This window comes from Anoplophora glabripennis, unplaced genomic scaffold (assembly GCF_000390285.2).
Source record: "Anoplophora glabripennis isolate ALB-LARVAE unplaced genomic scaffold, Agla_2.0 scaffold1, whole genome shotgun sequence".
NCBI lineage: Eukaryota > Metazoa > Arthropoda > Insecta > Coleoptera > Cerambycidae > Anoplophora > Anoplophora glabripennis.
In genome coordinates this window covers 3,069,654-3,093,573 of record NW_019417028.1, presented here as the reverse complement: position 1 = coordinate 3,093,573, position 23,920 = coordinate 3,069,654, and the positions used below count along the sequence as shown (strand labels likewise).

The window sequence follows — 23,920 nt, the reverse complement described above, 5'->3', positions numbered from 1 at the left end:
ATTTTAATTCCCCTTACGCTACCGATCAAAGGCCGTCGCGACACACCCTGTACCTTGTATATGTAGAAGATCAAACCGGTATCATTCTATAATAATTAATAAAATATCAAGACGATTATTTAAATGTATACTCTAGGGCGCAAAACTGCGATCGGACACGAGAGCATTGGCTAGATCTTGGGAGATGAAACAATGGCGATTGTAGATAAACTGCTTTGAATTAATAAAACATTAAAAGGTTAAAAAAAGAAGCACACCTGTACTGTTTGAATCAAGATACATAAATTTAAAATGCCCGCATATGGGTGTACGAACGCATTAGTATTCAATAAATATTAATCTTCAGATAACTTTTTTTTAGCTTTTGGGGATTGAATTATATTATTATACTGTATTAGTGTCTTAGTGGAGTTCCAGGGAATTGGTTAGGCTTTAATTGCTTATTAACGTCACAGATTTTATTTAAATAAACTCTCAGACACTTGTTATACGAGGGGCGATCCATAAATAACCGCACGAAATTCACTGCGCGCGCCGCACTTGTGGTTCGAGTTTCTCCCGCTAGATGGGTGTTACGTAACCCCTCCTGAGTGAGTTTGCCAAGTGGCGTCGCTTGAGATGGTTGTAGCGACCCCTCAAACAGTTTTCGTGCGACGACTATTTCGATCTCTTCCATTTATTAAATTTATTGTCACGGATCTAATGAAATAAAAAAGAAAGAAAACATTCAACAACTCAAATGACTATTACTATCAGACCAATGAAATATTTTCGTTATTCTCAGAATCGTTAATTGTGTGGCAAATTATCCCCGACTTTGGTAACGAAGATTCCAATGATGTGGCTTGAAAGGAATATCCTTAGCTGGCTTAGAAATATATATTTCTTGACAAATCATCTCTTTATGTTCCAACTACAAATTAATAATAAACTTTGCGATCTCAGTCTTAACCAAACAAAGGGCTGTATAAATATTTGGCAGACGAATAGGAGGCAACTAAAAAGCAAGCATTAATTATGTCCTGCTTAAAACATTTCCAATTAGGTGTTACACTATTATTTTTCGATTTCTTTATTGCGATAATATTTGAAAGTGTCCTTCACGTTCGTGCAACTCAAATGTACTACCATTTATTTTGTGAACTGTATCGATACTGCGAATACAGTGATAGTGTATCTACACGAATTTCCTTTTAGAAAATTTCAGGTTAAATTTCCGGTACAGATAAATTGATGTTTTCTTTCCTGCAATTGTTGTAAAGGAACTTAGATACTTAGATATCTACTTAGGTGGTGACTGTCTGTTATTAAATATTTCTTCCAGTTAAAAGAATAAACGATATGATTTATTTATATTTTTTAATTTTATTATAATTATCATTACGTATGCATTATTGCAGTTCTTTTTTTGGGAATTGCCAATTAAACAATTAAAAAAAAAAAAATAATGATGCGATTGTTTCCCACAATATCACTATTATTATTATTATTAGGGATGATATGCTTGTAACTGATTATTATAACTGCTGGAAACAGTTATATTTATTTGGCACATGATTCCTTACTTTTATTAAATTTTTAAACTGTGACGTATGAAATATTTATATAATTGGGATCTTTAAAATTACTAAAAAAACTGTTATTTATTAGCCTGTTTAAATGATTGTGTTTAAAAGACTAAAATTGGTCAGGATAAAGACGTAATTTCATAGATTTACTACTACTATATATAAAGGAAAAATAGATAGATATTTTATGTTACGGCCAATTAAAATAAGTTATTGATATAATTAACTACTAATTATCACATTCTCTTCTGTTATATATCATAATGTTTAATTCCTATAGTAATACACCTAGTGGTTTTGGCAGTTTATAAAGTTCTGAAAGATTTTTTATTGCTGTTATAATCTGAATTGATTGCTAACGCTGCTATAAAATAATTGCTAATTATAATAGCAGAAATATGGTTATTTGCCATCATTGAACTTTAACTATAATAAATAATTTTATAACTAGACAGCAAATATCACGTTTTTATCATTTTAAACTTTCTAAATGCAAAAAATGTAATTTGATATACAAAATATGTTCTTAAAGGTGAGCTTTAATTTTATTAATAAAGGCCTAGCCGATACGTAATACGTTCTTTTATTAGTAGCGCATAGTTTCAACTTAGAAGACTTGTAATCACCTGTAATTTAGCCAATGGCTTCAAAACATGCATGCTATAGACCAATGCAGAATCGCACACAGAAAATATAAATACCGGCCAGAAATCAGAATATCTTTGTTCCTAGTGACGCATTTGATTCGAATGCGCATGCTTCTGGCTGTTGGAACTGTCTTGAATTGTTCTAGGAACAGAGCTCTGAAGAAGAAACCCATCGTTTCTCTTAAGTCGAAGCCGATGACGTGTCAACGAGCCCGGAAATTGCTCGACCAACCTCGGAATTATATGCGGTAAAATTATTCAATCCCCATCAAACGCAAGGCTGTGATAACCATCATTTTTACTTCTACCTTATCCTTCATCATCCTAATATACATGAAACCATCGCAAGCAACATTGTAGCACCGTTTTTACCGTGTACCAATAGAAAAAATGCCCGCATTAAGTCAATTTCCACTTACTTCAAGAACATCACCTTACAGGTGTACGTTATAGCGAATCCCAGGAGGTCAGTAGCAGTCAGGTAATTGACTGCTATTATCAGTAACGATACAAATTCCCAGGTTGATTTCTTCCGGATAAATAAGTTTGATTTAATCAGCGATGCGCACTAATAGCTCGAATCTAGAGAATTAGTGTTTTTATGAGCCGATAAGAACTTGATATCTCTGATGAGCTGGCCGGTAAAGGCATGAGAGTTTGAAGTACAAAGGAGAGAAAGAGGAAACGAAAGTGAAAAGTGTCGATTAAGAATTATCACGGGTGGTTAGGGAGTTTTTTTAAGCATGGAATATTCCGTTTTCTTTGCTGAAATTATAATACAGAAATAAAGTTTGTCAAGTTCAATGTCTGTAATCATGTACTTGTTTGTGATATCAAAGTAACTTACATATCTTTTTAATTTACATTTTTAACTGCTTTGCCATGCTAAAAAGAAAATTTGATGAAACATCTTTGTAATAATAATTTTATAGTCCTAAGGTTAAAATAAAATAATGCAACCTTTCTGACTGATCATTTTGGTTACAAAGTTGCAATTTTTTCACTAGTGGGAATGCTGTCTGATTATTAGAAAAGGGACTTTGCACAAAAGTTGCATTTTTGCATAAAGTGAGATCTTTTTTTGTTATTCTGAAGAGTTCTATTCATCAGATAGTTTGTGATATAAGCAATTGGGAACACCCTGTATTAGAAATACAGCAGAAACTTTGTACCTATACCTATGATATTGTAGACTGGTGTATGAAAAGAATAAATACCAGTATGTAAATTGTCCAGGACAGGCAAAAGGAGTTTTTTTTAGTACTTTTTGTTGTCAGATCACTTAGCTAATAAGTATTAGATCTGACTTGGCGTGAAATATTCTTATAAATAAGGATTATGTACCCAAAACATCATTTGCGGTGCAAGAATGGGATATGTGAATAAATTATTATTTGTTTTATTTTTAAATTTACACCAAGTAAATGAAGTGGATAAGTAATAGCGTTGAATGAGAAATAGTACTATTTCTCACTCAACGACACTAGTCAAAACGTTTTTAGGTATGCGTACCGTACAGGGTGTTAGAAAGGGACCACCTAGCCGGGTGTCTTGGTCGGTGGATTTCGATCTGCCGAGGTAAGCATCACGGACGCAGGCTGGAATTTGGATGGGTGACCTAAGGCAGGCTCGGGGAGGTGGCTGTGGCAGCCTATCAGAGACCTGGGTCGCTCAACATTTGCCGCATGCGTGTGGTCCCCGATAAATGGTAATGAGAACAGAGCAAAGACAATCTTTGTAACTCAAGACCATGCTATGGTATACATAAACTGTACGAGACTTTGCCACCAAGCCACCCGTGTAGTAAATAGGATGGTTTGAAGAAAAGTACTCGAGTAATGAAGGAGAGTGTACAAGGGGCCTAATAGGGCCTAAGTGCCGCGGTGGAAAAACAATTCCACCACTCTCCGACATACATACAGGGTGTTAAAAGTTTGACTGTCTTAATTTTAACAGACGAAACAGACGACAGAATACATTAAAATAAACAAGACAGACCTCGTATTTTTAGACCAATAAATATATCATTTTTCAAAAATATAGATTTGACTGCTTCTTGCACCAAGCTTTCCAATTATAATGTGGTACGAATTGGTGTGAGATTTTTTGGGATAGCTAGCGCTGGTAGGTACAATAAATTGAATGCCTCGACAAGGCCAAACATGATTCGCTTTAATATCCTGCCGGTTACATAAACCCAGTTGGCGCGTTAAATCAGATAATCGAATTGTGTCACTGTGGAACACTCCTGTTAATAGCCGCGCCATCAGGCCCGGATCCAGAGACTGGTTTTGGGGGTGGCGCAAAGCACTTCTTTCAGAGGAGCTTGACACTAATGAATCCTTCTACTTGCATTAATATCGACTAACTGCCTGTTGTCGTTTGGAGAAATTGAAGATCTTTAAAAAATGTTGTGCTTTGGGGGTGGCGATCGCCACATCGCCACCCCCTCTGGATCCGGGCCTGCGCGCCATCCAGATTCGAGGAAAACGTCCCATAAAAATCTCGATCCGCCGTTACGCATGGAGAGTTATGGAGTCGACCGTGAAGCGGTTCATATGATGCCAATAATTCATTCTTGAGTTAACATCTTCATCATTCCAAATGGGCAAATACCAGTGCACGGTAGCCGCTGCAGTTACTGTGTTAATTGTGTAAAACACCGTTCTTTTAATAGGATACACTATTATTGATATACTTTTCATTAGAACTTCGCGTTTGCTGCCTAAGAATTTATTTTTTAAGCGAACAGTGTCTCAGGCAGAACGAATACAATTATGGGGTAGGTATTTTTAGTTAAAACAATAAAAAAATATGTAAAAAAAGACATGCATGGTAAACATATCAACAGGAATTAATTAGAAGGTAATAGTTAAGTTAATACTATCATTGTTCCACCACAAATACTTATAAATATCTTTTGTAGCTTAATTTTGAGAATCTGGTAGCCCCTTTTCTGCTAGCTGCAATATCATTTACGAGATGTATAATGCTGCTGATTGTTGTTAATGCTGTTGATATACCAGTGCTGTAAAAAATCAAACCAAGTTCTTTACTCAGTTACACATCTCCAATATAGAATCACTTAATTGAAATCTTAATATTAGTTTTTCTGGAAAATGGAACACAATTGCATATAACGAGCGTTCAAATAAAAACGTGGTCGAAGTTGGCTCTGACACATTGGACGTAGGGAGTAGCTTATAGCGACCAACTTAACCTCATTTCTCAACGAGCTGTATAGCAGCTGTCAGTTTCAATAACGTTAATGACTATATAACTTTATTTTAAAGAATAATCGTGATAACAATAACAAACAATTAAAGGAGCTGCGGAAAGTGTCCCCCTCCTTGTTATAACAATAAATTAAAGCAGCTGCTGAAAGTGTCCCCCTCCTTGTTCCAAGCACTTTTCACACCTGTTCCTCAAAGAATTAAAGACATTTTCTAAGATGCTCGGGGTATTGTTAATTTCACGAATCTTGTCTATAAGTCGAGCCTGCAGATGGTTTAAATCAGGAATAGGCAGTTCAAAAATAGTGTTTTTAAGGTAAGGCCACAAAAAGAAATCACACGGCGTAATATCACATGACCTCGGTGGAAATTCATGTTCAGCATTGAGACTTATTAGTCGATTTTGGAAAACTTCCCTCAACATATTCATCGTCTCGCCTGCCGTATGTGCCCTTGCGCCATCTTGTTGAAAGTAAAAGTTTGTAATTTCGTTTTCTTCCAGCTGGTTAACAAAAGGAGCGATAATTTCTTCTCTATACCTTTGCGCAGTAAGAGTACCATTAAAAAAAATAGGTCCATAAATCCTCCTTCGATTGAGAGCACACCAAACTCCAATTTTTTGAGCGTGTAGAGGGCCCTCGACAAAAAAGTTATCTGGTTTTTCAGAAGACCACATTCTCATATTCTGTGAGTTTACGTAACCACTTAAATGAAACCAGGCTTCATCAGAAAAAAAGGTGATATTATGAAGTTCACCGTAGTTGTTTAAAAACCATTCACAAAATACAGCCCGTCGCGGAAAATCAACTTCATGAAGTTCTTGCTGACAAGTTAAACGATAGGAGAACAAACGCAAATCTTTTTTTAACACTGTGTGGCAGGTACCGACTGATACTCCCACCATTTGTGATAAAACACGTACAGAAGTTCTTGGCGCATTTTCCATTATTTGTTGGACATTTTCTTTTAATTCTTCAGTCCGCTTTTTAGGTCGGCCGCTTCCTTCTTTTCTTGTTACACTGCCCGTTTCACGAAAAACATTAACACAACGCTGAACTGCACTTTGAAAAATTTTGTACTCAACAACGCCGGGAAATTGATTTTGAAATTCTATGAAACATTCCTCAATAGAATACTTCCATATTCCATCAATCTTGCGTCCATTTCTAAAGTAGGACTCTATGATAAACACTTTTTGTTCTTGAGAAAACACCATTTTAAACGCTTTTTAAAACGAAAATATTCAAATTGATAGCGGCGATATAGCGCTTTGACAGATGACGTTTAAGTTCATTTGCTATACGCTACGCCCTACGTCCAAATTGTCAGAACCAACTGGACCACGTTTTTATTTGAACGCTCGTTATTTATGTTAAGACAATCGAAGTCCTCCTGTAACTGTAAACAGCCACTAAAGCCACTAATGGGTATAAATAATCTGAGTAGAACACCAGTTCCAAGTTGATGTCATTCACTAAGATTATGAACAATAGAGGGCCAAGCACCGATCCCTGTGGTACCCCAGTCGTTGCTGTAATCGTCAATATTTAAGATTTGACTGTCAGTCGAAAACCAAATCGCTGTAGAAGGTCATAATTTTAAAACATAGTTACATTTAATTCAAAGAGTTAACATTAGCCATTAAGGTAACAAATTGTGAGGGAAACAAAATTTTGAAAATTTCTTAAGTATCTCATGAAAGTTTTAATATAATCATCAATCACCCAGTATATCTTAACTTTTAGTTGCACAACTCTTTGGTAACCCAATACTAAGCGATGTAAAAGAGTATTATTTGTGCTAAACGAAGAACTCGACACCGTATCCTTATCGTTTTAAATTTCGTTGATGATGTGATACGCGACAGAATAAAATAACTGGCGTAACAAAATATGCGGGAATTTAAGAATGTTTGAACAGAATGCCTCACGTCGCAGTAAGCATAAAAAAGCATTTTAGATAAAAGGAGGACATACATATATACCGTTAAATATAACAACTTCGTATTGAAATAATATATTGTTATGAGGAAATTGAAACAGTTGTAGAGTTGTAAAATATACATGGAGGTCAGAATATTTGATGGAGTGTTTGATTTTTTTAGGTCTACAGAATACCTTGTTTCTTTATTTGCATATAGATATAATTTCCAAGAGATAAACAGAAATCTCATGTTCACAAGATCATGTTAACTTTATTGGAACATTAAATAAGTTGTAGTTCAGTAGGCACCTACTTTGTCAGAGTGTAATGTGATATTTTAAAACGAAATTATTTGCTTTATCAACCAGTAATGCAACCGATATGTACTGTTAAGCTAAGTAAAACAAACAATGGATTGTTTCTTTTGGTTAAATACCTTGAAACCACAACTAATTTATAAAGTCAGCAGCAGGTACTTGCTTTTTTACAATGAAATATCTTTGAGATGTTTGATTTGTTTTGTTGCTATTAAAAGTAAATATTGGTAATTTCTAATTATGTTAAATATTGTTCATAGAAAAAAATACACGATATCTAAGAATTGACAAGTTTTTACAGTCGGTTTTTTGTATGAATGTTACATAGAAGTATTTATACCTGCTAACGAGTTTTCGGAACACCCTGTATCTAAGAATTTAGAACAGCCGCCAAAACAAAGATTTATAGACCCAATCTTTGAGTATAGATATACCAACAGATGTGGCTTTTATTATACCCACTATAAATGCAGTCTGCATATTTTTCTGGGTAGCATTGACCATAACGGTATAGCCAACAAAAGAAATAAGGTTGTGTACATATTCCTTCATACTTTTAAAATGGAAAACGGCAACCTCATAAATACAGAGGGAGGAGGAAGCATACAATATATAAAATCATGTTTATTTAACAAGAAACGCGTTAGTTCCAATGTGATTTCCATAAAACATTGAACTTGAAATGTAGATTTCACCAGTATATTCCAATCTTCAGGGATATTTTCTGATATTTACATGTTCTCCGTGATCTTTCAATGGGAAAAATTAAAGGAAGTTGATCTAGTTTAGCGTTACGCTTGGTTACTTCTTGGATGGACATACTTCTTCTATAATTATTGTCTTACTAAAAGTGCGATTTCTTGTCTATGAAACGCCAGCATTAATGGATTAATATATGAAGCTAAGTATCTTCAGCTTCTGTTGTCAATATTATTCTATCATTTTCAAAAAGATCTGACGAACATTTCAAATAATAATTTGAACTGAACATTTTTTGTTTATATTTGAATGTTTAATCTTAAGTTAGTTTAACAAATTGGTTGCTAATGAAAAACATGGATATATGCATCTGCATTGCATTTTCTGCAATCTTTAATTCTCACGATACCTGCTAATTTGGTTGTTCCTAAACTAAATTTGATTATTAAAATGCATACAACTCCTAATTATACCCAAATCACTGACAAACGTCAATCTGCTTTGCATAATAATGTAAATAATAAAGATGTTTAAAAATGACCATGTTTTGAACTGGTAGTTGACACCAGCCAAAAGGAATTCAGCAAATGGTCTCGGAAATAGTATGATACCTGGAGAAACGATAAACTGATGACTTGCCAGTATACTTAGTGTATGACGACATGATTAGGGTATTTTGAAGAAATATACGTATTTATAATAATAATTAGGTATGCGTGATTTATAATTTGATCATACAATCTTATTATTTGATTTAAGGAGTAAATATGAAAACTATATTTATGATTACATTATAGACTACCTTGTACTGTGTGACAATAACATTAAGGATTTTTTTACGACGATCCTGTATGGATATTGGCGTATAGGGGTATATAAAGACATCTAGAAACATATTTTTTTTTAATTGCTATACGCCTATAGTTGCCAGAAAATAATTTTCTTTTTAGTCACCTTCAATTATATCCCGTTTAATAAAACTTTGAAAACTAAAAACTGCATCTTATTATAATTCTTTCTCCTCTTTCTCCTAGTTATAGTAATAAAAATTATTCACAAGTTTGTGTAACAAAATATTCAGAAATTTGAAACATTGGTGAATTTATGAAATACCCTTATTCAGCCGAATCTTGAACACTGCAGTGAGTACCTAATAAAAATATGAATTATATGACTTAATACCTACGTCCGCAATTATGTGGGAATTATTATTTATTGTTTATACAGGGTATTAGGGAAAAAAACCTACAAAAACTAGGGGGTGAATATTGTATTGAGTGTTGTATTATTTTTTACTCATTAAAAACTGGATTATCACGAATTAGTTGATATACACTTACTTATGTAGAAAAAGGAACATTTCCTTAACGTGTGTCTTGGATTTTCACGACTGCAAGTGTATGCAAATATACAGACCGTGATAAGGTTTTAAATTCGAAAACGAAAAAGATTATGAAAACGTAGGTACTAGACTACATCCTAATTGGTTAAAATTACACCATTAAACTTTCTCCTCTATGAGCTAACGACTTTGGTAATGGTTAATGAATTAACAACTAGATATAAGTAGAATATAGATAAACACACTTATTAGTTACTATTAAAAAATTAAATAATAAAAATGCTCTGCAACGAGTATCGGCAATGTTCTTAAGACATTTTAACAATGCGCTTACCTTCTGTGACAGAAGTCCCAAAAATCCAATGAGGGGCGGTAAAACAGTCTCGCTGATTAAACCACGCGTAAAACAAATTAATCAGGCTATTAGTCACATTGGTATTAACACTGAAATTATAGTTTCGTCACATAGCACAAGCGTTCGCACATTTAAATTTGTTAAATCTGCACTCCCGCCGTTAAAATCAAAACAAGGGAACAGCGGCAATGTAAGTTGGTGGGGGTAACTATGTGGGGAATGCGAGAGATCTCATTGGTTGGCGCGGCGCAATACTTGTTTGATATCGCATTGTTGATTAATTCACCCTTAGCGGTTGCATAAAAGAAATATGACCCCTTTCTATTTTTTACCTGGGGATATGAAACTCACCCTATAGTTTTGCTGTATGACCATGTACTTTTCTTTCTGTTGATTTGAATAGTAGGTATGTCGCTCTATACCTACATAAAAATGAAGAGATTTAATCCCTAGATTTGGATCCCTTAGATGGATACATAATTATCCAGAGAGCTACATAAAACCTTATTTGTTAGTGTACCTCCAACAAATTTGTTATTTTTTATAAATTACGAATTGAAGTCATTTCCTTGTAATACTTCAATTGATTTAGTTTATAAAGTGTATGCAACCAGGTTTACAGCCTAGTATACAAAATACAATAGCATTGAACATAAAACATACAAATCAGTTTAGATTTTTAGATACTTTTGAAAACAGAAACCTACATTTTCCATTGTCACTAACTTTTAGCAATAAAATTTAATTAATCTAAGAACTTTTTAGAGTAGTATAAAATCAACAAAGCTGGTGGAGAATAAAATAGTAGATTTGATTAATTTATCTATGATTTTTCCGTAAAATTGGGTTTCTATGGTTTATTTTTTCTATAAAGTGGTCTCAGAATTTTACTATCGTATTAATATACTTAAAATAATTTTACTTAATTTATCTCACATCTGAGGGGATCACGACTTATTTAAAAGATTTATTTAAGAAATATAGAACTAATAGTTATAAATTTGACTAACGGAAGCGGGCTATTTCTGTCATCTGTCATGGTTGTTGGCGGCCATTTCTTTTCCGGTTCGTAAAAATGCAGGGACAACCTCAAAAGGTAATTTTAATAGTTTTTATGTGTATTTAGTGATATTTTTAAATCCACAGTTGTATTTTTAATATGTTTGTGTTTTAATTTCCAGACGAAAAAGGAGCCCATCCATTCTGTCCAAGTTTTTGGCAGAAAAGTAAGTAGTTTTTTTTGTTTCTCATATAACCTATACAACAGCAAAAAGACACGTGTTATTGTTGGTATTACAAGGTTTTAAACTATTTTTATAATAAAAGTTTATGCGTATACAAGTAAATATTAGTATTTACTAGAGGTATATTAATAGCACTAATTTTCAGAAATCCGCCACAGCTGTTGCCTATTGCAAAAGAGGCAGAGGTGTACTTCGAGTAAATGGAAGGCCTTTAAGCCAGGTGGAGCCAAAAATGCTCCAAGACAAACTTCAGGAACCCATACTACTTCTAGGCAAGGTAATTTAAAGTTACAATGCTAATACATACTATTTATGCATTTATATTTTATGTTTCTAAATATTCATGATGATTTCATTATCCCGAAGATGAGTCTAGACTTTGAAATGTACTTAGTTTTACTGAAACTTCAATGACGAATGTATTGGTAATATTTTTTATCAAAAAATACTCACTTATTGTTTATTTGTAGGACAAATTCTCGGCGGTGGACATCAGAGTGCGGGTTAACGGCGGTGGTCATGTTTCACAAATCTATGCCATCAGACAGGCTATTTCTAAGGCTTTGGTGGCGTACTATCAAAAATGTGAGTAGTTTTCAAAAATTCTTTAAATCGTATTTTTTGTAGTGCAGTATTATTAGTTTTTGATATTTATGTGGACCAGATGAAAATGTTATATTTTTTCCTTATATTATATTGGTGACTTTAACGTTTAATTTTAAAAACAGTACATTCTCGGCAAAATAAGAAAAATGCAGGGTAATACCTTTCGTTTTAGATTTCAAAATCGTAACATATTTTTCGAAGTTTTCGATAATGATCTGAATTGTAGGCCATTTTTTAACTTAAAAGTGTATACGATATTTTTCTTTCGATATCAGAATACATTGCTTAGGACGTGATAATTTGCTAAACATTAGCACCATTAAGCCAGCAGAATAATGTCTAAAATTTATCAACTGTATGGAAAAATGGTGCAAAATTATTTGCAATTATAACTACCACTTTCACAATTTAGGTGACTGTGGCTTTAAGATTGCAGACAGTTATATGTAAAACCGCTCTCGATTATAATTTTTTTTATTCTGAAATTATAAACAAAAATTGTTAATGAATCAAATAGTGAAAAGAATCCTTGGAGCTATTACGTTTTTGTATTTTTTTATAATGTCCAACAACTTTTTTCTGCTTGTGAAGATTTTTTTGTTATGTGAAGAATTTTCTTTTAAAATTAAAAATAAAAATATTTTCCCTCATCTAACTGTCAACATACCTACTATAGATTTTTTTTAACCAAAACATTTTGATGTAACATCCAATATAAAGAATCTTGTTTATGTCGTAACATATTTTAATAACTGGAATTTCATCTCTAGACCAAACTACGAATTCTGAACCCTACTTTTCCTCTTAAAAAGGTACTCAAGATTTCCTTAGATTTCCCCTAAGTATTCCCCAAGAATTCCTCGTACTCTCTTTGAATGCCATAGAATTCCCGCAGAATTATCTTGCACTTCCTTTAGATTTCCTACTCCTGAATATCCAGTTTATTCCTTGACCCTTTCAGTCCAAACAGAATGACTTAATTGTAAGAAATTAATTCAGTTTTTAAATAATTCTGTTATCTATTTTCTTGAGACTTATTCCGTTTTGCAGACGTTGACGAGGCATCAAAGAAGGAACTAAAAGATATTTTAATCCAGTACGATCGTACTTTGTTGGTAGCCGATCCTCGTCGCTGCGAACCTAAGAAGTTCGGCGGTCCAGGTGCCCGTGCTCGCTACCAGAAATCATACCGTTAATTTAGGTTTAGTTGTGTGTTATTGTATTTATACAGGTATTTACAATAAACACATTTATTTCTAACTTGTTTGTTCTTCCAATAATGGTTCCTTGTCCCAATCCCAATGAAAAAAGTTATTTGATTACACTTTGAGGTACTTGAAATATTCTTGTGCTTGCCTGCATCATTAAGCCAGCAGTATAATGTCTAAAATTTATAACTGTATGGAAAAATGGTGCAAAATAATATGCGATTATAACTACCACTTTCGTTTTTACTATATGGATGTGGCTTTCAAATTGCAAACAGTTTTCAATGGTACAAAATAAAAAATCTTATGGTTTTATACAATACAGTGGATTTTTATTTCTTGCTTCCCACATTAGTTGTCCCTTTTTCCCATCATTTAATTTTACAATTCATTTCCTCCTGTCTAAATTGATTGATAATCTAAATGTTTATTTAAACTGATATTGCACTGGGAGTTTAAAAAAATAAATTTGTCATTAAAAAACTTGCAGGAAAATTATTTTCCTGATACAAATGAAAAATACTGAACACTTAACTTTAAAATTCCTGCAATTGTCTGACCAAAAATAAGAAAAAAAAAGTAAATGCAGACAAATCATTGATTTTTAAAATACAGTATGTTTTTTTACTTATGATAGTGATGTTATTTAGTTATTCTCATTTATTTTATAGTCCTTTTAAATTTGGAACATTTTAACTTTGAACCAATAAAATGGATGATTTATTGTTTGAAATAATTCAAGAAAAATACTTTTTTAAAACATATTTCCAAATTTTTTAAGGAAAGTGGCTAGTTTTAACTCATAACTTTTAAGTCTCAAGTGGTTTTCGTTTTCAATGGTATTGGTATTTTTAAAATAAAAAAAAAATATTTTTTTTTATATTTTTACTCTTATAAAGACTAAGTTAAATGGAATAAATTCAATTTTTTTTTTGAAAAAGAAAGTAATGAAGGTTAATAACTAAAAATTATGGAAAATAAAAAATGGGGTCTAAATATTGTTGCAGTCACAGCAATATCTTGTATTTTTGTTCTAACATCTCCCTCTACAAAGATCAGTACATAAAAATAACCATGATAGAAAGATCCTATTTTTTCTGCATTTTACTTAGCATTCCTTTTTCATGTGCTCTGTTTGTGAATGAAATTAACAGAACATTGTATAGGGTGTTTGGAAAAGTTGGTGGTTTCTATAAATATTGGTCCTTCGGAACACCATTACTGAGTTAAGGCACTCCAAAGGAGTCTTATCATTTGGATATATTTTAAAATAACTTTCTATTTAAATATAAAGATAATTTTTTTTATTCCTTTGAATTATGAAACGAATATTATTTTTTAATGAATTAGACTTTTTTGAAGAAAAAATACCGCCACTTTTTTTCGAATTATGCGTAATTTAGTCAGAAATAATTATTTATTTATTTTTGTCACTTTCGCGTGCTATCATTTAAATTCTTTATCCTTATTTATAATCGATTTTGATGAAACTTGATAGTTAAAGACCCTTATGGTATGATTATTAGGTACCTACAATTTTCATTCCTTTATCTTAATCAGAAAGAAAGTTAATTTAAAAAATATCCAAAAGACTCCTTTGGAGGGCCATATCTCAGTAACGGTGCTCCGAAGGACCAATTTTTGGCTCTACTTTCACCTTAAATTTTGTACCAACTTTTCCAAACACCCTGTATATAAAAAACAAAACTTAAAAGAAAATTACATTTTCAAACCATATATCAAAAGTTCTACTATTTCCCGCCGGTTCAGATAAATTAAAGAAGGTCTGTCATAATCACATATTTTATTATTTAAAATAATTGTAACAAACATATGAAACAAACCATTTTTAGGAACGTAGATATGACTAGAAATGTTTATAGGAGACTTACTGAACTAAAATAATTCAATGGAAAATAGTTTAAAGCAGGTACAAATATTGTACAATAGTTTTCTGCAAACTAAATACATTAAAAATACTACAACCTACAGTTTTCCTCATGTGGGTTTTCTGTAGAAACGGGTATATGAAGGAAACTGTTCCTATAAAAATGTACAAAGCTACACTTGAAATTATCAAAGTAGACATGACATATCTTAATGGCTTAGATTAGATGCGAAAACATCGCTGTCTGGGAAACTATCAGGTATACAGAAAAATAAATACACCCTGAAGAGAAGTAGAAAACACCTTTGCCGATCTCTAGTGATTTCTCGGGTAGCAATGCTATGTCGTTGAATTTAAAACCCTGTATATTTAAAATGTTTTTTTCGTGTTTTATTTTTACTATTTTTTTTAATTGTTTTTCAATACACGCGTCTGTAAAATCAGTAAAACCAAACGTCAATACTTACTTTCTATAAAATTACCAAGATTATCCAGTATACAAGGTATATTTATGTAATGCAGAAGCACAAATGGTACCGTAATAATCTTGAACCAAAGTATGACAGTTGGGGGCTAAATATACCTTAGTCCATAGTGGTTACATTTAAGGGTGTTTATGTTAAAAAAAAAACATTACAACTACTCTAATACCTCACAAAATGGTTGATGCAGATTAATGAAACTTAAGTAAGTAAAGAGGTAAAGATTCATGGAATTTGCATGTAATTATATCAAACAATGACAGTTGACAGTTGTATGATCACTAAACTCTGAGGAATTGTGTCTGTAGCCCTGTTGTATCCCTGTGCATGGAGTTCTGTAAATTTGTGATCTAAGGCATGCAAATTGGCTCTAGTTGGTTTGAAATTTCAAAAACTGCTTTCTAGAGGAGTTGACGAATTGACCCGGGACTATTAGCTACAATGGTTTAGTCCATGACCCAACCCATTTTTTTGTCATCAAGGTACCATTTGCGCTTATTCATTTAAATATATTCTGTACAAGCAGTATTTATTTTTTAAGTTGTAGTACTTTTCCGTTATTTGTTTGAAGACACGTAGCTAATCTAACAGCTATTATTATTTTCATGGATCAATTCCGGTTCTATTTTGGCGCCCATTCTTCTCAAGGCTATGATCGTATTTACGGCTTTTATCCACCGACGCTTAATGACGTATCTTTTGAGCTTGGACTTGCTGAGTTCCAAGTCGGAGTGTACCGTAGATAGAGCTAGCCAGGGATGATTTAGGACGTCTTGAGCAGATGGTCTTGTTCTGAAAAATAATGAATTATCGTTTGAATCATTTAAATTTTGTCCCCTGATGAACCAAATAATAAAAAAATTTAATAAACTCATGTACCTACCACATAGATCGAGAACAATTTATATGGAAAAAAAAAACAGTTTCAAAATACTTATAGGCACAATTATTGATTATTTAAAATAAATCCTTAGTTTTGTGGTGTAGGACATATTTATTTGGATTTTTTTAATGTGGCGATGTATAGAAAAAAATACATTTACCATAAGCTCCAAAAAAATGTTTTTATTCAACATAGTAAGCTTATGACATATTGATATTTTTTGTACACTGTGGACCTATAGAACCAAAACATTATTGTAATTAATTTTATTAATGATTTCAGTTCAATCGTTGGCTTTTGAGCTGAATACGCAAAAGAAAATGTTTTATTAATTATTTTTATGGCCTTACGTCCTGGTAAATTTTAGGCGGACGCCTATGAACCTAGTATACAGAACTAACGACCTAATGGTTAAGTATAGTGTTTTCTGTGTGCTAAAGTATTTTTGGGATCTTTTCTAACACCAAAATTACTCAAATCGAATTATTAATTAAAAAAATTGGACATTTTCTTGGAAGCCATTTTTCAGAAAATCATTTGAAGGGCCTTTTATTAAAAGATTGGCAACAATCAGCAACAAAGATTATTTTCCAAAGTTTCAATATAAATTTCATCACTTTTACTTTATTTATTATTGCTTGTGTATTTGTGCTTTCGTATTTTATTATTTACACAATTTGTCATCGTAATCATATACTTACCTTCCTTTAAAAAATAAACCTTTCTATTAACTTACTGTCAGTAATTTGTCGGGTTTAGATTTTATTGCCCATATTTGATTTAAATTAAAAAAAATAGAATGTTAGTTAAGTTAAAATATATTTCTTCAAAGTAAATAAACGGCATGCAATTATGAAAGTGTATTTTTGAAGGTCATTGCCATAATAATTTGAAATGATATGAAATTTTTTAGTATAGAACTTATTGTAAGTACAAGGAACAAAAATTAGTAAGGCGGCGCCGGCGGTGACACTGAATGTGAATTCGTCGATAATCGCAGGTACGAACTCATACGAAGTGTTAGCATCTCATACGAACAGACTGATATATCAGATACGAGTTTTTACTTCACTTTTAATATTTATATAAAGCAAAATGGTTATATTTTTGCCCTAAACTAATTTTTTTGTGGTTGCAAAAAAGTTGCGGACAAATTTTCATGCGAATTCCAATTAAATGTAGCCGCCATCTAAGTCAATGTAAAGGATTACTGTTTTAGGAATGTATTTTCATGACTAAGCGATATCTAATAGAAATTTAAATTATAAACCGGTAAACCAAATACTTATTGCTTTAATTACCTTAACCTTTATTTCTGAACTTTTTCTACTAGACAATAACACACCCTGAATAGTAGTTTTCTTTATTATATCCTTAAACTAACAATAAATAATTTCATTAAATGGATATGTCGAGAAAAACTAAACGAATAAATGGTCCCTTATATACAGTGGAAAAATTCGGAAAATGCAGACAAATAAATACACGAAATGTACATCTTTTTACAGCAACGAGTCTAAGTTTTATTGAAGTGAAACTGGGTAATCTTCTTGTTCGTGTTCCTAGATTGAAAAAATGTATTTAGTGAACTTATAGTCCGCTGCCCCAAGGTGTCGCTCTCAGTCCATTCGGATGAAATAGATCCGTGTCGGTTGTTCTGCATTATGGGACCCTTAGGCCCGTCCCAGTGCTCCAACAGTTGTAATAATAAATCCTTGGTGCCGTTTGGGCTTGTGATGCTGTGACTGTTAACTTTCGTTGTGAATTGGTCTTCAGATAGTTTGTGGATATTCCTTACAGCCAGAGGTACGTCTCTCGACATGTGGTTCATTTTGAACTTAGTCCGTCTCCATGGTATTCCACAGTTGGGACTAGCTGGGTGGTCACGCGGTAGCCCATTCTCATCGTGGTTGTTAACAGAGACTGTAATGGGTATGCTTACGGGGATGGTACTTTCGCTTTCAGCTTTAGTGGAAGGTTCACCGAAGCAACTCTGATTGTTCGTGACTGACGTGTTGATGTTGGACAACTGAAAAAGCTTGTCCGACAGCTTCCTGATCTCCTCAGCCAGGTTTATCCTTTCCGCGATATCGTGCGACTTAACGACACCAGCGCTGTCCGAAGCCCTCCTGAAGTGATCTGCACTTGGCGGAAGCAAGGAATCACGATAACCATCCATATCCTCCAAGCCGTTGTTGGTAAACGCATTGTCAGATCCTGGTGAGGAAGCCAAGGAACCACACGGCGAAGGGGAATCCCCTACCAGAGATTCGCTGGAACCTGACAGACTCTGGCTTCCAGTGGGCAGCATCGAGGGGGATACGATGTGGGGGTTAATCTCGAAAACGTAGGGTGAGTTCGGGTGTTCGTTCCACCTCTCCACGAACTGCTTTAGGTTGTCCTTGGTTACGTCCATGCTTGGCGTTCTCGGGACGGTCTGTTTCTTCCTCTTTAACCACTCGTGGTTCAAGCACTCTTGGGCGGTTAGGCGCTGGCTGGAAAGATTTAGACAAAGACCCTGTTAGTAGTATTAATGGACAGAGGCATGCAAACAAAACCCAAATTAGTAAAGAAGACAGAACGAATTAGTTAGTGTCTTGGAGGCTGCAACTAATTTGGGTCTTTGTCTGGCCGCGGAAAACAATAAAATAATTAAATAAATAAGGGCGTTGTTGGAGGTGCATGTAACGTGTTTCACAAAAAAAAATAGTTCCAGGTTTGCAGTCTATTTATATATAGCTGCAAATTATAACTAGGTTTTGTGGATGTAGTTCTGAATACTGTCTTTGGATAATTGGACAAATTTAAAATTTGAACACGTTATTAAAGTAAGAAGAAATTAATTAGAGATAAATGGTGTGAATAGAATATGGTGTGCCTACCAGCCGGTTCAGCTTCCTCCTATCAGCGCATGACGTCAATAACGAGATGGAGACTTTCGTTTTGACATAAATTGTAGTATAACAAACTATTTAAGTTGATCGAGATACATAAGACGTAAAACGTGTATTTCCGCATTTACATAAAGTATGAATTGTGTTTGAAAAGTCAGTTTCAGTATGTAAAAACGTAAACATAACCTTAAATATTGTGTTAAGTATGAAGTTTGAAGAAGAGTTGTTGTTTCGCACAATAAAATGAATAATGTGACTGGAGCACTGAAATTGTAGAAAGTTGTTGCATTCCCATGATATTATATGTCTTTATTACGTTAGTCTCGTTAGTGACGTCACCTTACTGTATTCTCATCACAGTTAAATAATAATAATTATACAACTATTTATTTAAATGTTTTTTTTTGCTTCAATTACACAGTCACACAAAAAAAAGTGTACTTCTCATGTGACATATGTTATCTCTGGTATGTTTGCCTCCTAATCACGAATCGGGTGTCAGAATTGAGCTATTACATCAGAGGAATTTCCTAACCTCAAAAAACAAATGAAAAATAGCAAAATTTACGAAAAAGTGCTAGGAAAAACGGAGATGTTCATTTATATGGTTAAGACCCCCCGAACGTGAATCCGAGGTCAAAGCTGATGGTTCTCTTTCTAACCTCAAAAAAAAAACGGATCAATTAAGGTCAGACATTACAATTTTTCAAAAAACAACAGATTCGCGACAAATTTAGTATAAGGGGGATTTTCAGGGTCGCTGATCACGGATCCGAGGTCAATTTTGCAAAATTCAAGATGGCGGATCCAAGATGGCCGACCAAATTTTCAAAAAACATCACATTCGCGCCAAATTTGGTATAGGGGGATTTTCGGGGTCTCTGATCACGGATCCGAGGTCAATTTTACAAAATTCAAGATGGCAGATCCAAGATGGCCGACCAAATTTTCAAAAAATAACAGATTCGCGCCAAATTTGGTATACGGGGGTTTTCGGGGTCGCTGATTACGTATTCGAGGTCAGAATTACAAAATTCATTTTGTAATATTTTTGTTTACTTTATAACCTGAGTATCCAATAATGTTTTAACCTTCTTTTTTTCGGTTATATCTTGTTCTTTTTTTTGTAAAAGGTCCATTCAGGGATTTTTAGCCTAATCTCAGGTAATAAAGTACATAGGCAATTGATTAATTTTTCAAAAACGAATAGCTCAATTCTGACACCGGATTGGTGATCAGGAGGCAACAATATTACGGATAACATATGTCGCATGAAAAGTACAGACAACTTTTTTTGTGTGTGGCTGTTATTATTAGGTACTTGTGCATTTTAATTAGCTAAAAATAAAAATTATGTTACTTTTTTTGTTACGACAGTGAGACTTTTTCATGGTCTCTTGAAAAATTTTCCCAATGTGGGATATTTCACATTAGAATGAGAACGATAAAACTGCAAAAAATCAAATAATATAATGCATCATTGGCTTATAGTGATGTGTGGCTTTGTTTTTCACTAAAACAAGTACTGTATACTTACTGGGTTGATGCCGAACAATTCATCTGTTCTGTTCTTCATAAATTTGACAATCTACCCTTCAATATCATTAACTGCTTATTAAAAACAGATCAAGTAGAGAAGGAAAATATAGAGCATGATTCATAATAACTATTTTTTGTAGATAATTTTGAACATTACACAGAATAAAAAAATAGTTTGGAAATTTTATTTAAATGTAAATCAGTCATTAACTTCTTCGTAATATTTTATGTTTGTAGCATTTTGTCATTAATTTTTTACCTTTCTTCTCAAACTTTAATGAACATAGAAACAGGTTTAAAGTTCAGCCAAGCTGAAGGAGAATAATGATACAATTTATGTTACATGGACCTCCTATACAAAATGACTAGTTAAAAATATAGATACTCATGCCAAAGTTAAAAATAAATTCATGGTCATAGTGCATAATAATGTCTACCTACAAGATATATTGAGTCCTGTCCAACATGCAATAAATAAAATACTTTGAAAACTATTTTCTTAGGCGATTTTAAAATAAATTTTATTGCGATCTGGTCATTATTTTTTTTTGTCACGCGTGAAAGTACTTGTTTTTGAAATATATTTTAAATGTAGTTTATTGAGCTGTTAAAAGGTATTCGTCATTTACAAATACAGGGTGCTGTACATTTTATGGTAGTTTTTTTAAGTTACTTTTTTGCGATATATGTTGTATTAGCTTTACGAAAAAAAAGTTACTATATTACCTAATTATCTTCAAAAACGGCAGAATTTAGCTAAGAACGTATTTTATAGTTAATTTGTAGGTTATAAATTAGAGCTTTTACCACAAATATCATACCGGTGAGATTATTAGGTTAGAAACACCCACGTCGTCATAAATTTCTTATGTAACTCCACATCTCAAAATAGTGCAGAGATTTATACCTGGATTAATGTAAATCGCTAATTTCTCGCTAATAAAATTAAGTGTTAACACATTGATCAGGTGCTTCGAGTTGCCAAAACAGTAATTAGGCAGATACAATAATTTTTTTTAAATAGACTAGTGCACAAATGCTACCAAATAGTTTTTAGCTTAAAATTTGATAATTAGGTCTACTATATCTTCATTCGCCAGTTACAGGGTGTTTAATTTTTTCAGAACATCAGATATTTGACGTAGATTAATAGATCTTGGATAGGATTTAACCAACTAGAGACTAAAATTCATTAAATTTGTACACAATTATATCAGTGGCGGAGATTTTGGGAGACACGCCATCATACCGTCATCAATAAGTTCATTTGATTAGCATCGTAGTCTATTTTCTTGAAAGAAAGATCATTTTTCAGTAATTATTTTTTCTTTTTGCCTAAAATAAACGTATAACGCAGTTGAATAAGAAAATGTTCGTTTCATCGAAAATATATAAGAAGTTTTTATTGCAAATAAAAATGGCTATCACTGGAAAAGAATTACCCGCATAAAATGACTATTTTCGCGTAAAAATGAAAATAATACATTGTCTTTCAAGTCATCGTGATAAATTGATGACAGACAATCAATATTGTTATTTTTCTTTTTCTCTGATGATACTGATTTAAAAAAATATAAACCTGTCGCAAGTACAAACATTTTGAGTAACTACGAGTTCCTGCCGATGGCCAACTTGATTTTATTCTACAACCAAAGTGACATTTTTATTTTTGGTGTAACCTTGTCTAACATTTTTAACTGATAAAGTATAGAACATCGCTTAGCGGGTTAAAAATAAAACGGTTTTAAGAATATCCGTGGTGCATTCCAGTGAAATTTTCGAGTTAAGTAATCAACGTCATCGGCTCATCCTTTAAGGATCGTTAAACTCCGTTAAAAATATGCTGAAATATCAGCTGTTAAAAACAAACCTTCCCGGGGCTGCCAAAAAGTAGCTGGAGGTTAAGTATACAATCAGCGGTCTATATTTAAGGGTAGATTTGTGGGTATCCAAGAAAATGTTTATGGAAACGTTGTCTGTAACTCTTGTTCTGAAAAATATTTGTAACGCGACTCTTGAAATTAGATTTTTAAAATCAAGGACGGTACAGAGAAACATAGCTAATACAATGCTAAACATCGCCTTGATGTCAAAAATGCTGTCACCGCCGTTCTTGGTGGTGAATATTTGAAATTATTCAATTTCTGTGGTTGAAAACAGTATTGCATTGTCGAAACCAAGAGAGTTGTATGAATAAAATTTGGACAGGACATAGCTAATACGATGCGAAACATCGCCTTAATGTTAAGAATGCTGTCACCGCCGTTCTTGGTTGTACGAGATAAAAACAATTGACACAGATGTCAGTAAAATTAAAATACCTTTTAGTGTAAACACAGTTTTATAAATATTCTAGGTATTTTTGGTGTGTTTTTTTTTACACCGAAATTAATGAATAACACACTTAGCTATTCACAAAGTGAGGATGTGGGTGATTATTTTAGCGCTTTGTAACAAAGCATCCACCTACTTGTCCAAACTTAAGGCTCAGTTATATGTTTCTACAAGTCGCCTACATAAGTAAATTAAGGAATAACACAATTTTTATTTGAATTTTTCGCAAAGTTCGAAATTGTCGTAAAAGTGTCGATATTTCAGTTCGAGCGTCAGTTTTGTTTTGAAACTCGGCCTACCTGAAAAAAATCTCTTTCGGGTTACTTCTCAATAAATATTTTTGGTAGAAGTAGCGAATCGACTTTGGAGGCGTCGAATTTGGCAATTAAGCCATAAAAATTGGCATAAAAGTTGAAATTTTTTATACCTGCACACGAACATGGTTTGACAGCAGGTAAATATTTTTGAAGTTATATTTATAGAAATGTAAATTTCAGCTTATATTCTTACGTTCTAGTAGTTCTTTATAAAAGGTTATTGGAAATAAATACTGCTAATAAAACAGAACAAAGCAACAAAACATGAATCTTTAAAAAATTGGTATATTCTCAAAAAGAGACTAAACTTTCTTTGAGAAATCGTTGTAGATAACCACTATTATTTTTATCCGTTTGTATTTTCTCCCCAATCTTTTCTAGTACGCTTCTGCCAAATCGCTCTCATCGCGTTCATCTTAAAACGTCAGTGTTTTGATATTT

General features: G+C 33.0%; 3 protein-coding genes across 3 annotated transcripts in view; 1 reads left to right on the top strand and 2 right to left on the bottom strand.

The window, feature by feature from the left end:
* LOC108916901 (protein inscuteable homolog) overlaps positions 1-10,214 on the bottom strand; it is a 56,701-nt gene extending 46,487 nt beyond the window's left edge. The window contains exon 1 of the mRNA XM_023455851.1: positions 10,064-10,214. The gene's annotated coding sequence lies outside the window, so the exon portion shown is untranslated. The remainder of the gene's footprint in view (positions 1-10,063) is intronic.
* Positions 10,215-11,111: 897 nt separating this feature from the next.
* Positions 11,112-13,194, top strand: LOC108907187 (40S ribosomal protein S16). Its single transcript, XM_018710785.1, has 5 exons — positions 11,112-11,180; positions 11,266-11,310; positions 11,474-11,605; positions 11,799-11,913; positions 12,985-13,194. The coding sequence occupies exons 1-5, from the start codon at positions 11,160-11,162 to the stop codon at positions 13,128-13,130; spliced, it is 459 nt and encodes a 152-aa protein (XP_018566301.1). The 5' UTR covers positions 11,112-11,159; the 3' UTR covers positions 13,131-13,194.
* A 4,547-nt stretch (positions 13,195-17,741) lies between these two features.
* The window catches only part of LOC108914367 (myosin light chain kinase, smooth muscle), a 68,651-nt gene continuing 62,472 nt past the window's right edge, over positions 17,742-23,920 (bottom strand). The window contains exon 8 of the mRNA XM_018720213.1: positions 17,742-18,890. Within this exon, the coding sequence (XP_018575729.1) occupies positions 17,912-18,890 (979 nt within the window). The 3' untranslated portion in view covers positions 17,742-17,911. The remainder of the gene's footprint in view (positions 18,891-23,920) is intronic.